This window comes from Poecilia latipinna, unplaced genomic scaffold (genome assembly GCF_001443285.1).
Source record: "Poecilia latipinna isolate Pla-1442-1.1 unplaced genomic scaffold, P_latipinna-1.0 Scaffold1465, whole genome shotgun sequence".
In the NCBI taxonomy this organism is placed as follows: domain Eukaryota; kingdom Metazoa; phylum Chordata; class Actinopteri; order Cyprinodontiformes; family Poeciliidae; genus Poecilia; species Poecilia latipinna.
The window spans coordinates 73,383-86,303 of record NW_015114081.1 but is presented as its reverse complement, the minus strand read 5'-3'; the positions used below and the strand labels follow the sequence as shown (position 1 = coordinate 86,303).

At 39.5% G+C, this 12,921-nt stretch overlaps 1 protein-coding gene across 1 annotated transcript; it reads right to left on the bottom strand.

Moving 5' to 3' along the window:
• Window positions 1–3,940: 3,940 nt before the first annotated feature.
• ccnl1a (cyclin L1a) lies at window positions 3,941–12,641 on the bottom strand. The gene is made up of 10 exons (XM_015057461.1): window positions 12,295–12,641; window positions 11,992–12,066; window positions 11,019–11,128; window positions 9,153–9,273; window positions 8,906–8,970; window positions 6,630–6,729; window positions 6,399–6,503; window positions 5,846–6,096; window positions 5,641–5,739; window positions 3,941–5,518 (listed from the first exon to the last, which is right to left on the bottom strand). The coding sequence occupies exons 1-10, from the start codon at window positions 12,535–12,537 to the stop codon at window positions 5,071–5,073; spliced, it is 1,617 nt and encodes a 538-aa protein (XP_014912947.1). The 5' UTR covers window positions 12,538–12,641; the 3' UTR covers window positions 3,941–5,070.
• Between the last annotated feature and the right edge of the window lie 280 nt (window positions 12,642–12,921).

The following is a 12,921-nucleotide window of genomic DNA, read 5'->3' as shown; positions in this document are numbered from 1 at the left end:
CTTTTCCTCCTGATTTCTCCCAGCTGCTTTTTGTGTGTCACTACTGTGAGGTTCAAAGAGCTCCCCCAATTTGCATCTCGTCTTACTGTGGCGCTTAATAGTATCTTGATTAGCCATTGATTGTGGAAGAGAGGGCTCACATTGCAGAAAAACACACTGAAAGCAATGATGCGGAGACAGCAATTACACCTTAAAACGTGAACAGGGTCGTTACAAAGTCCACTATGTGTGATGTCACTGCATCAAAGTTTAACAAGATTTCGAATTTGTTCCCTTTAGAAAAGGAGACACGTCTTCCAGAAGTGTGATTTCATGGGTTAACACTGAAACAGAGCAAGAGACACTTCATAGTAGTAAAAGGGAGTTTGCAACTAAAAGTCCCAAAGTAACCAGTGAACAAACATCACCGCAACGGCAGCATAACTGAGTTGTGCTTGTTTTGATTCCATCTCAGCAGAAAAATCTTAAAACCTAAAATATTACTTTGAGCAGAGGAATTTAGTCCTTTTTCTGCTAAAGATGGCCAAAAACAGACACCATATGTTTTAAATCAGTTACAGTTTAAACGCCCATACAAATCATAGAAAATTTAACAGCTACAGTAATCACGGTTCAGGTAAGCACGACTGCCATGTTTTTGGCTTTTTTTTTTTTTTCTTTTTAATGTGTCAACATTCTGTCATGAAAATGCAAAAAGTGAATGAATGACGCTTAAAATGTTAGAGACATCTTTCATAAGGTCATGTGAGTGCATTCAGTGCAATATTGCATTCTTGTATTTTTATGGTTGAGATTCAACATGCTGTCCAGGTCAAATTTAACAATTAGTCCCGAAATGATCACATCTGCTTCGGCGTTCTGCACCATTCAAGATCAAGGTGAGCCGATTTTGGTAACCTCGGCTCCCTAGAAGTACGGTTCAGCTGCTCTGTGTATGCATTTAGTAATGTTTGACATTAAAAGTGGGACGACAGAGCGTGAACCCTCCGTCAACCACGTTGGGCTGGTTTCCAAATCCATGGGCAGCTGCTTGTTTCGTTTGACCACAAAACTGTCTTTAGATATTTTTCTTCAAATAAAACGTTTCCGGGGCAGCTCTGTAACCTCTCTCTTGCATCCGTCAGCCTGTTCCACACGTAATTCATTTATGTCTCATGCTGGAGAACAGCATGACGCTGCTTTCCATGACGTGAGGCTCGATGGGAATACTGCTGTAGTTTTAACACTGTGAAGATGATTCATGCAGGTTATCTGAATGTTTCAAATAATTTCCTTCAGTCTTGAGGAATATGAATCATATATATTTTTTCTTCCTTTTTGATGTTTGATTAAATTTGATTTTGATAAAAGGTCAGTATTTATTATGTGTGTTTAAGGCCTCAAACGATGAATGACGGATGAAATGTCTCCTCCTCTGTCTTGTTCTCTTCCTGGTTTTATAGCTATAAAATTCAAGTGCATACAAATGAATGCTGTGCTGTACCGATAATAAAACAGTATTGTTTTGTCGAAGTGATCCTTGTCTCGTTGCAGCCGCGGCATGGCTGCCTTACTTTCAAAAAGCAGAAAATAAATCTGTCCAATCAGCAATCTAAAGGCATCAGTTCAGCCTCTGACATTGGGCTTCTCATAAGGGCTCATTTTTGGTCACCTGATATAAAAAGGAGGCAAAAAAATATGATGGTTATGAATTCTATTGAAATTAGAAATGTAGTGATTTTTAAAGAAAAAAAAATGCTGAATTGTTGTTTTTTTTTTGTTTTTTTTTTAAGAAGATTAGAAAAAATCTAAAGCAAAATGACCGAATAGAGAATTGATTTACATTCAACATTATTTCCATGGAGCGCATCCCAGACTCGGTATTAAGAACAGAGTGCAAACTCCACTCAGGTTGACCCCACACCAACAGCAGTTTGCACACTCGGATCGCGGAATGGGAAATGAGTAACATGATTAACAAGTTCCCAAGCTATGTTCCCATTCAAACTGGTTTGTCGTAAAGGAAATAGCAAAGCAACTCGAGCAGATGACTCAGTGAGATGGAAGCACATAATGGAACAACTGGCAGTGATTGATGGTTGTATGACTAAACGTTTTGCAGCTGCTAGCAATTTGGAATAAATCTTTTTCTTTAAAAAAAAAAAAAGCATCTCCTTCTTTTCAACTAGTGTTGCAGTTAGTAATCCCGAAATATTTCTGCTGCAGCCACATGTGCATTCTAGTCATTTCTGCCCATAAACGTGACGCAGGCGGTGAAAACATGTCGCCCTTCCTCTAGTGCACAGCTTGACCTTCAGGATAAGGCCAGTGTCTATGTGAAAACTCTCAATCATAGGTTATAAATTCAGTCGCAAGACGACCAGACAGATACTTGACATCATGTTAGGGTCTAACTCTCTACGGAGGGAAACTGAACAAATCTCTTGGCTCCTTTTTTTTTTTGCGCTGGATTTGGAGAGATGCGTGAATTTATGTTCACTTTGTTCCTATTTCTGTTCCTTGACTGAGCATTTTTATAGCTGCAGTGACACTTGAGTAACAGGAGATGCTGGTCTCAACAGGCTTGGTGATATCATGAAAACGTTCTGTTATTAGAAACAAAAGTTTTGCTGTTTCTGTATTACTGAAAACATCCATTTAACAATTTTCTGTGCAGCTCAGTGGTTTTGTTTCCTCTCTCCACACAGTAAAACATAAAACACAATATCCCATCAAATTGGAGATGAAGTTCACTTATTTTGTGAAATTACCTCCAGAGGAGAGACTCATGCTTATCGATTACACACAGTGATATGTTTCAACTTTTGGTGATTAGAGCTTGGAGCTATTGAAACCCAAAATCAGCGTCTCTAAAGGCTCGAATGTCACAAAAAAACAAAAAGAAAAAAAATGGATTTAACTGAGGAGATTTTAAGGTAAAACACATCCAAGGGTTTGGTGGAATGTCCCACTGGCTTCAGCAGCCACCACACGCGGACATATCCAGGATGTTGACTTTGCTTGAGGTCCAGTGATTTTATTGCAGTGTGACTTCATTACCAGGAAATCTGAGAACACATCACTCTACTGACAAACATTATGGAGAAGTTGATTTAATTTTCAGCAGGATTCAGCATCTGGGCTTTAATGACCATAGTATCACTGGTGCAAGTGTTTGCTGCCCAATCAGCAGACTCCATTGATTATTTTAAACCTCACCGAGAATCTGTAGAGTATTGTCAAGAGGAAGATGAGAGACGAAACATCCAGCGATGAAGACTACTCTCAAACCATCTCAGTAGAGCCACAGGCTCCACAGCACTGATGCAGTAATTCATGTAAAAGGAGCCCCACCAAGTACTAACTGCATACACTGACATCATTTTCAGGATGTCAACATTTCTGTATTGAAAATCTTTTTTATTGATATTTAATTTTTAAGTTTTCTCTGACTGAATGTTTAGCTTTTATTAACCATGCAAAAATATATCCCTTGCATGCATTACTCTAATTAATCAGCTTTTATTTTGAATGAAAGCAATAAATCGATTTTGACGTAGCTGTCGACTTCTCTCAGGTCAACGTTTAAGGCAGACTGAGGTAAATTACAGTTCACCGTAAATTTTAATTTTAGCTTTCTAAAATTATTGGAGATACTAGAATCATCCAATATAATTTGCAGTACATAATCTTAATATGAGGAAACTAAATCACTTTTCCTTTTCAAAATTGATGCTATTGGAACATGCAAGGAACACAGCTATTCTGAAACTATATCGCCCTCTGGTGGACAAAAAAAAGCCTTTTTTAAATAAAAAAAAATAAATGATTAATTTAGTCATTTTGAAAAGCAAAAACTGTATTTAGAAGAAGTCTGGTTGTACAACCTCACATCACCAAAATTCATTTAAACAATGCAGGGACTTTTATATTTTAAAATACTGACATTTCCAGTGTCAAATTGTTCATAACAGTTCTTTAAGAAGCACTAACCCAACAAAAAGACCATAGGTCAGTGGCATTCCTCATTTATTAATGAATAAAAATTGGACATGAAGACGTGCACACTAAAAACCAGTGCAACAAACTGACAACCCTAAAATATATTTTTGTCTGCTTTTCCTGCTTGGAAAGAGCAAGAAAAATGAAAGTCACCAGTTTCTCTTTAGACAAACCTTTCCAATAAAAAACATTAAAAAAAAAACTGCCCACTAGTCCTGCAATGTGCAAACTTATTGATCTTTCCTAAATAACATTTACTTTACATTTACTCATTCAATCCCTCCACTGAACAGGTCGCTTCTATAAATCAAAGCGTTCACATTCCGTCAGTGGATATCAAAGCTTTACACTGTAAATAAATGTTTTTTTTTTCCAAAAATTTGTAACTTTACATATAAAACTAAAAAGATTAGGGTTGGGTAGTCGGGCAGGGGTGCACTCGTTGGTGAGACAAGAGGAAAACACAGGCAGATAGAGAGAGGCCGGAGGCTGAGGTCACGCTGCTGCCCTCATCTACATGGAGTCACTTCCAGCAGGTCAACCAATAATCACTTCATGCTGGAGTTCACTGCTTCACTTTGGGCTTCCCACACGGCAGGCCGACTCTGGCAGAGTTAAGTACTCAGGATATCTGTCCATGCAGATGCTGCATTTAGGACCTAGACAGGTTAAACATTTTTACTGGACCAGAAGAAACGACGTCATCAATGGTTTCTTTACACCTTTGTGGAATTTAAATTAAAATAAACCAATAAAAGAAATAATAATAATAATAATAAAACAAAAGCTGAACCCAGAAACATGACTTATTTGTTAAAGGATGTAATATTTCAAACCTTCAAATTTGACATGTTCTCCCAGTCACTTGTTTAATTGCATCATTTGGCGACAGTTTCCCCCCACACCTAAGAATTTTTTTATGCAACAAACGGTAACCTTTCGATTATTGCGTTTACAATTTGCAAATATTCTACTTCCTGACATGGATATTAAATTAACATGACCATAATTAAGAGGATGTGTCCAACTCGTTTGATTTGTGTCAAACATTGGTGACCGTCAGCCCCAGGGCTCGTCTCCGTGTGTCTCTCAGCGCCGGTGGCGGCTGTGTCCTGAGTGTCCGCTGCTGCCATGGTGTTTGCTCTTGTGGCTGCGATCCCTGTCCCTTTCGTAGGACCGAGACCTCTCCCTCCGGTCGCGATGTCCGCTTCCCCGCTCGTGTTTGTGTTTCTTTGAAGAGAAATCAAAAGAGCGGTCTCTCTCTCTGTCCCGTTCCCGCTCTCTGTCCCTGTCCACTTTGACTGGAGTGCGGGATCGAGACCGGGTGCGCTTCCTCTTGTGACCAGAGCCACCACCCCCGCTGTTGCTGTGACGCCCGCTGAGTTTGGAGTCGCTGTTGCCGTGGTGACTGGACTTCGACTTGAGATGAGGGAGAAGGGGTGAGGGCGGGTGTCGATGAGGCAACGGGCTGCGGCTGTGAGAGCGCGAGCGTGACCGAGAGCTGTACGTCCCTGAGCGACTGCGTCTGCTGTTGTAACTGGAAGCACAAGAACATACAAGAATTTATCTGCAGTTAAAACTTTTGATCAGACACAATAAACACAACTTACATGTGTGGACATGAACAAGAACAGTTGTGAAGACCGAAATAAAACTTACTGTCTGCGATGAGAGGGGGATCTGGACCGTGATCGTGTTCTTGAACGGGAACGACTTCCACTCCTACTGGTCCTGCCGATCTTTACCTCCTTCCTCAGCCTGCGGAGCAAACAGGTTGATCAGTAAAAACGAAAATATATCACTAAACGAAGTAAACGACATAGAAATATTGAGTCCCTTGGCATAAACCTGTTAAGTTTCTTACCCGTTATGTGGACTCTTGTTGACCTGAGTGCGGCTGTCGGGCTCCTTCTTTACTGGTTTCATAGTCTGGGGGTTTGGGGATTTCTCCTCCACCTTCACCACAGGGGAGCAGGGCTTGGAGGCCGGAGAGAAGCCGCCTATGCCAGAGAGCGCCGGCGTGCCATCCGGGTTCAGGCCCTTCGCCTTCAGCTTGGCCTCTGCCAAGAACACCTTCCGTCGCTCCACCTCCTTCTCAAGCTGTTCATAATTAGGCTAGAAAGGAAACGGTTCAATTTACTAAAAGCCAAAATGTCAAATTGCAGCATTCTTCACAATATAGATCATAAAATGTTTAGTGATTTTTTTAAGCCTGTTTCCACAAAGGTCAGGATTCAGGGGATGGGAGAGAAGATGAAGTGGAAAAAACTAAAGGATAAATGGATGAATGCTTACGTCAAACTTTATCTCAATTAAATAAACACAGATTTAAAGAGACATTTGCAGCAATATCCTAGAAGGTTCTTGTAGTTCAAAATGAACCATCTGATTATCATACCACATCTCAAAATAATTACCTTCTTCCTGGTGTACAGTTTCAGGGTAGTAATGCAGATTTCTTTGATCTCCTCTTCAGTAGCTCCAAACAGTAGATACCAATGCGGTCTGGTTGGCAGGGGAATCTGGGAAAACAAGCGCACAGTTCTATAAACCTTTGCACCGTGCTGTGAATTATCCATCACTTCTGTGATGGAGTTTGGAGTAAAAGCAGGGTGAAGGAGCTGCTTTTAGATCGCATGTTGTCTCACCTGCAGAGCTCGGGCAGCGAGGTACATACAGGCACAGGCGATGGTTTCAGGCTGGAACCTCACAAACACGTTCGTCCTCAAGCTGTCATTCATGTAGTTCCTAAAGGGACAAACAGAAAACACAGACAAAAACATAGCATCGTCGCTACACAAACCAAACTGTCAACCAATCATGCAGCACCAACAACTTCATACTAAATATCAATTTGCAACATTTATCTCTACTGCCAACATATAATCAGATTTTTTAAATAAATCAATAAAATTTATTAACTCTAGAATCTGCAGTTCAAGCACGACTGGATGCAAGTACTTCAGCAGACTTGCACAATGTAATTGTGTCTCACTGGTGCCATATAAAAATAATTACCCTGACGCAGGAGCACAGAAGATACATTTTTAACTTTAGTTTAAAAATAACTGACAATATTAAATTAAGATCTCTTTATTGTTGCGTTTAACTTTGTCCGTTTCTCTCCGGGGAATCCATGGAGCTGCTGCATGTCACAGAAAGAATGAAGACAAGACTGATGACCATCCAAGAAATTTAAACTTTCCAGGGTGTTTGATGATGACGGCAACAAACACATGCTCTCTAAGAAGGGAGACATGCAAAGACAATGAAGAAGAAAAAAAAAAAAAAGTAAAGCTAGCTTCACTTTCAGATGGTTGGATCTGAAAGAAAAAAAAGCGTGGTGTGTGTGGAGGCATGCGGGGTAAAACTTGAGTCAGAAGCGCTGTGATGTACTCAAATGAGGAGACCAAGTTTTTCGCCATCATGTTGGTTTATGTGGATTTAGGGTGCATTGTTAAAACCATGTCTTGCTTCAGTGAATGATTTCAAGCAAAGGACTGAAATGAACTCATATAGGTGATAACCGCTGGGATCCACTTCACTTTGTGGAAATATCTGATCAATCTACACTGGATATGCATTTGAAATCTCTGCAAAATGCATCATGTGCCAAGAGTTTGTCTAGAACAATGTTTTGGGAATATGGAAGAGTCGGCATTGCTTGGAATGTGAATTAGGCGTACTAATGATGGAATTAGGCAGAAATTTGTAATGAAAAATGATGGTAAGATCTTTCAGTAATCCTAATCTAACCAAATGAAACCACAAAGAAATTATGCCTCAACTAATTGCGAGTCGATATGACTGTAAAGCTGTTATGAGCGTCACAATGATGTCCTTTTTTCTAAGCTGTATAAAACTTCCTTAAGTGGTCAAAGCTTTCCTTCCTTCAAACCTGCCTTTAAAAACTGACCAGCGTGAAAACACTTTTAGCACGACTACAGAAAACGCATGGCTGTTCGATTCTGTTTGCTGCGAGGATGAGACGGGTCCTTGAAGCCAAAACCCGAGAACCGGATCAGCCTGTAAAACAGACACATGTCTGGACACCATGTCAGTGGGGGACAAGACACAGTATTCTACTGGTAAATGTAACAAACAGGCAGGTAATGTGGCCAATAGAAACAAAATTCTGTTCTGACTGAGTTTACTTCATTTCTAAATGCAAGTAAACTAGAACAAGATAACCTATCTGTAATTACTTGACAAGAGAGCTATTACACTTGAGAATCTGTGTAGCAAGACCAAAAAAATACAAATCCTTTTGGACACCCAAGAGAAAACAAGACGATGCTGGCTGTTGGGAAAGGCCCGCCCGCCCCCTTCAGTGAATCTTGCACTGGGACTGGCTGTCAGGAGAGGGGCAGCCAGCCAAAAGGGGGAGCTTCCTGAGGTCATGTGGTTGGAGGAGGCAGAGTTCAGAGGTTCTTTATGTGACTTACCAGCATGGACTACCCTTTAATCAAAGAGTAGAGAGAAAGGACAAAGTTAAACCAAGTTCCCTGGGCACTGGGAAATAAACACTCTCACATGTAAGGGCAGATTAGAAAGTGAGGCAATTAGCACGTTTGCAGTACAAGAACTTGCTAAACCTCCCAAAAATGAGCAAATCACATAAGAATAAATAGAAAATAACAGTTGGAAGGATTTAATGGAAGTGATGAAGTGGAACTCTCAGACCTGGGCAAAACTAACATTGAAAGTGGTTCAAATGTGCAACTCTTCAACATGACTTGAACATAATTTTACTGGCATGTGAGGATGTTTGGATTTCATGAGGAGCATCTGAATATGCCAGAAATTTCAACCATTTGAAAGTAATTCAGCTCCACCTTAAGCCCAGGTCTGGCAGCACCTCTTACAGTTCTGACTAGTGTTGCTGCTGTGGGGAAGTTGGTTAAGGACCTGTACATGAACTTACCAGGCCGTTTGGACTAGTGTCTGGTTCTTCTCACATTCCAGGAACTGAAGGTACATAACGACGATCTGGAATCACATATAGATTATGTGTTAACAGAACAGTCAAACACAAAACTGAGAAAATGTAAATAGTCTAATGCAGTTCTTAACTTCTACCAAACGTGAAAAATTAAAAACGGAAGCCGTCTACCTGCATGAAAATAAATTTTCCCAACATTGCATAAAAAGAATCTTGTTTTTAAACTCACCTTGTGCGGATGCTTGACATGCACACAGAAGCCCAACTCCTTCAAGACTCGTCGTTCCGCTTTGATGACTTGGTTTTTGGTATTTATGTAGTTTTGATCAAGTATCAATGGACTTGGAGTCCTATTTCATAAAAAATTCAAAATCAAACAGTGGTTCCCCTTTCACTATAAATGTATGAAGGAGAAAGTGCCCTTTTGAATTCTTGCACTTTTTTCCCCCTTGCCAACCAACTTTAAGCAACAAGTTACACTGTTTGCATGCCTAACAGTGTGCTGGGGGCTTGTGGACTCTTGTGGTTCCAGTGAAAGCTTGGAGGATTGTCCCTGACATGATCATCTCAAACCATCGCTTCAACAGAAATATCAACTTCAACTATAATCGGTGATTTTAAGGCAGAAAAACATTTCCAAACTAGAACTAGAATCTCACCAAAGGAAAATCTATCAACCACAGTCTATTAGAAATACTGCTTGCTAACAAATGTTCACTAATGTGTATTGGACAACCAAAGCTAAAGGATTCATCAGATCTAATTGGATTAAAACATAAATATAGAAGTGATGCAAACACACTAAGATTTTATTTTAAACAAAAAAAACTGTAAAAAGAAAAATTGGTGTATTCTGATTTAAACAGATATACTCTCCTCAATTTCTAATGTCACAAAAATTGCTATAAAATGACTCCTGAAATTTATTTAAATTATGATCAGTAAAGCGACAGGCCCCTCCATCGTGCCATCAAAACACTACTTTTCTTATTTTCATAAGGATGTTTTGATGTCAGAGAAAAAAAAACAAACAAAAAAAACAACAAAAAACAGGAAACTAATGCTACACTCAGACATGCAAGGCAAAATATATTCAGAAAATTGAAATCTATTAAACCAAATAAAGATGAGCATTAAAAAGTAGCTCTAGGAGTCTCTCAATTACTGTCACTTCTTAAGGATTTGAAATTATAGTGGGAAATAAAAAAGTAATTAAATTCATTGAACTGCATGCACTTTAAGGCAATAATAATAACATGAAAAAACTAGCGTTGATTCCAAGGGATCAGTTAAAAATAAGGAGATATTTCTGTAGAAGCCATGGGTTATAGAAGATGAATGAACTTTTTTTTTTGTTTTTGGACAATCAAAAATGCATGGTGAGAAGCGGTCAGAGAAGAAATCTACATTACCCCATGGTCCACAGCTTGACGGACAGAACCCCCAAGCTTAAGACTGAACCACAGGAGTCCTCAAGGTGCCCCACGGGCCAAGGACCTTCGGCCAACCTGCCATCCCCGATCCCAGTGCCCCGCGGTGGCTCAGACCATGGTAGTCTCCCACAGGTGGGGGCGGGATGGGCCTCGGGGGACGACAAAGACCCCCTCGCATCATGGTTGTCATGCCGACTGCTTCATCTTACGTACCATTCCACATCACCCAGGATTTGGTAAATGTAGCTGGTCGCTGTTAGTTGGTTGCAAGGGAAAAAAGAAGCCAAGTTAATGCCAAGGACTAGAATCGTTACATAAAGAAATGAGGCAAAGTACAAGTGCCTCATCCTTTACAAAGCCAAATGTGCTGCTTTTTTTTTTTTTTTTCAATTTTTGTTCTTAATTTTTTTCATTTTCCAATATCAACTTCAAAGGTCAAACTGATGTTACATGTAGACAATAACAGTTTGAAACTACCAGTGAGGCTGGAACTGAAAAGATTTAAGATGGTTTAGAGTGCATGGATAAACAGAAGGGCACTTTCACATTAAAAACAAATCAACAGACGACATTCTACACCGAATAAATACAGTGTAACATATTGTCCATGTATCAAAAGGCTGAATCTACAAGAATGGTTAAGATTTCTGGCTGATACTTACTTTTTGCCTCTTAGCTGTCTGAGGTGATGAAAAACATTGATGACATCTCGTATTCGCCGTGGTGCTTCTTCAATCTTAGACGCCAAGTTGATACAAGCCATAGCAACAATCTGAAAGATGATAATGAAGCAAAAAGATTGGAAGGAAAATATATCTACTTTCATGATGCAACTTGTGAATGTGTTTCAGAGAGTTTTCAGAACATGTTCAGACTGTAAATGAAGCAAATTTTAATTTATTAATAATTGATTTGTCAATCAAAGCTGAGCAAATTAAATAATTAGAAATTGAGAAGATTTAGTTGGCAACCCCTAATGATATTTACAAGGTTTATAAATGGCTTTACCAACATATAACTAAGTAACATTATCATGTATTACAAAACCTATTTTGGACTCTTTCACCCTGAAGTTAACAATGTGCTCATTAGCATGAATTATGAGAACAATATAAATGTATTAACTGATGTCCATTTTTTTCATGATGAGTTTAAATGGTGCTTAACATCCATGTACAAATACTAAGCAAAATATCTGCCAGAAAGATGGCACAACCTCTATATCTATATCTGAATGGGTTATAACATGTTAATAAAATGTGGTCAGAAAATCAACTTTGAAGCCTTCATGATGGCCATTAACCATTCTATTTTCAATATGTAAAAATCGGCGCTATGTTTGACTCAGATTTAGCTGTTATGTGCAGTAACTAGTGCGCTACTATATATCGGTACCTTACTTTAACTATTAGTTCATATTTATATAAAAAGAACGAGCCTAAATATTAACGGCAAATATATGAACTGAGCCCCTTTATTTAAGACTTTCAGATTCACTTTTTAGTCCTTATCTACAAGTATACTTCCGCTGTGGATTTCAAAAACCTTAAACAATATGGCTGCCGCTGAACGTCACTATAACGTTCAGTTGTAATCTCGGGAGGTTGAAGAGCTCAGCTAATTGAATGAATTTACCTCGAAACTGTGTTTGACGAAGGATTTCGAGTAGAAGAAACGATGGAAAAGGACCTGTCCCGTTGCCATGGCCACCTGCGAGAAAAAGATAGGCCATGTTATTAATACCAGGTCTTATGTAAACCTTCCTAACCTTGCACAATGGCCCGCCGCCATTTTAATTCCACCACGCCAACGTCAAAAGGCTAAAGTTAGCAAGCTAAGAACTAGGCCGCACCTTTAAAAACATATTTCTTATTTCACATAAATAACTTTCATAATAACATCCACTTAGTGGACTTAAATATGCATATATATTTGTACCTGGGGTAACCGGAGAAGAATACCCGCCGCCTGAATCAGTTCACAGCCGAGGATACGGAGGTCGGTCTCGGTGTTCAGGTCGAGGCCGTCGAGCATAGACGGAGTTGGTGACAGTCTTTCCTCCGGTATCACCGAGTTGTCTATCGTAAGGTACACTTCCGAGTACACTTTGTCACCGATGAGAATGCCATCGTTGTTAGATGCGTTAGAAGATACAGAAAGAGGACCTGCGGCCATCTTCATCGGAAACTCGGCTGTTAGCGGCTCAAGCAGCCTCGACAAACACCACGGCTGAGAAGCGAGACTGTGACAAAGCACTGTACGTCAGCGCCCTGTGGCGACGCAAACGTCTGTGCACATCCGCGATGGAAGAAAATAGTTTCTCAATGCTTAAATGTCACTAACCCACAACTACTCCTAAACTAAGTGGCGAAATATAAACAAAAAAATCACGATATGATATGAAAGTTTCACGGCTAATACTGGCAGTTTCAGTTTCCACGTCCGATACACTCCTTATTTGAAATATTGTTTTTTTTTTTTTTTTTTTTTTTTTTTTTTTAAATTTTTTTTTATGAAAAATGGAAACTGCCTCCACCCCATGTTTTTTTTTTGTTTTTTTTTTCG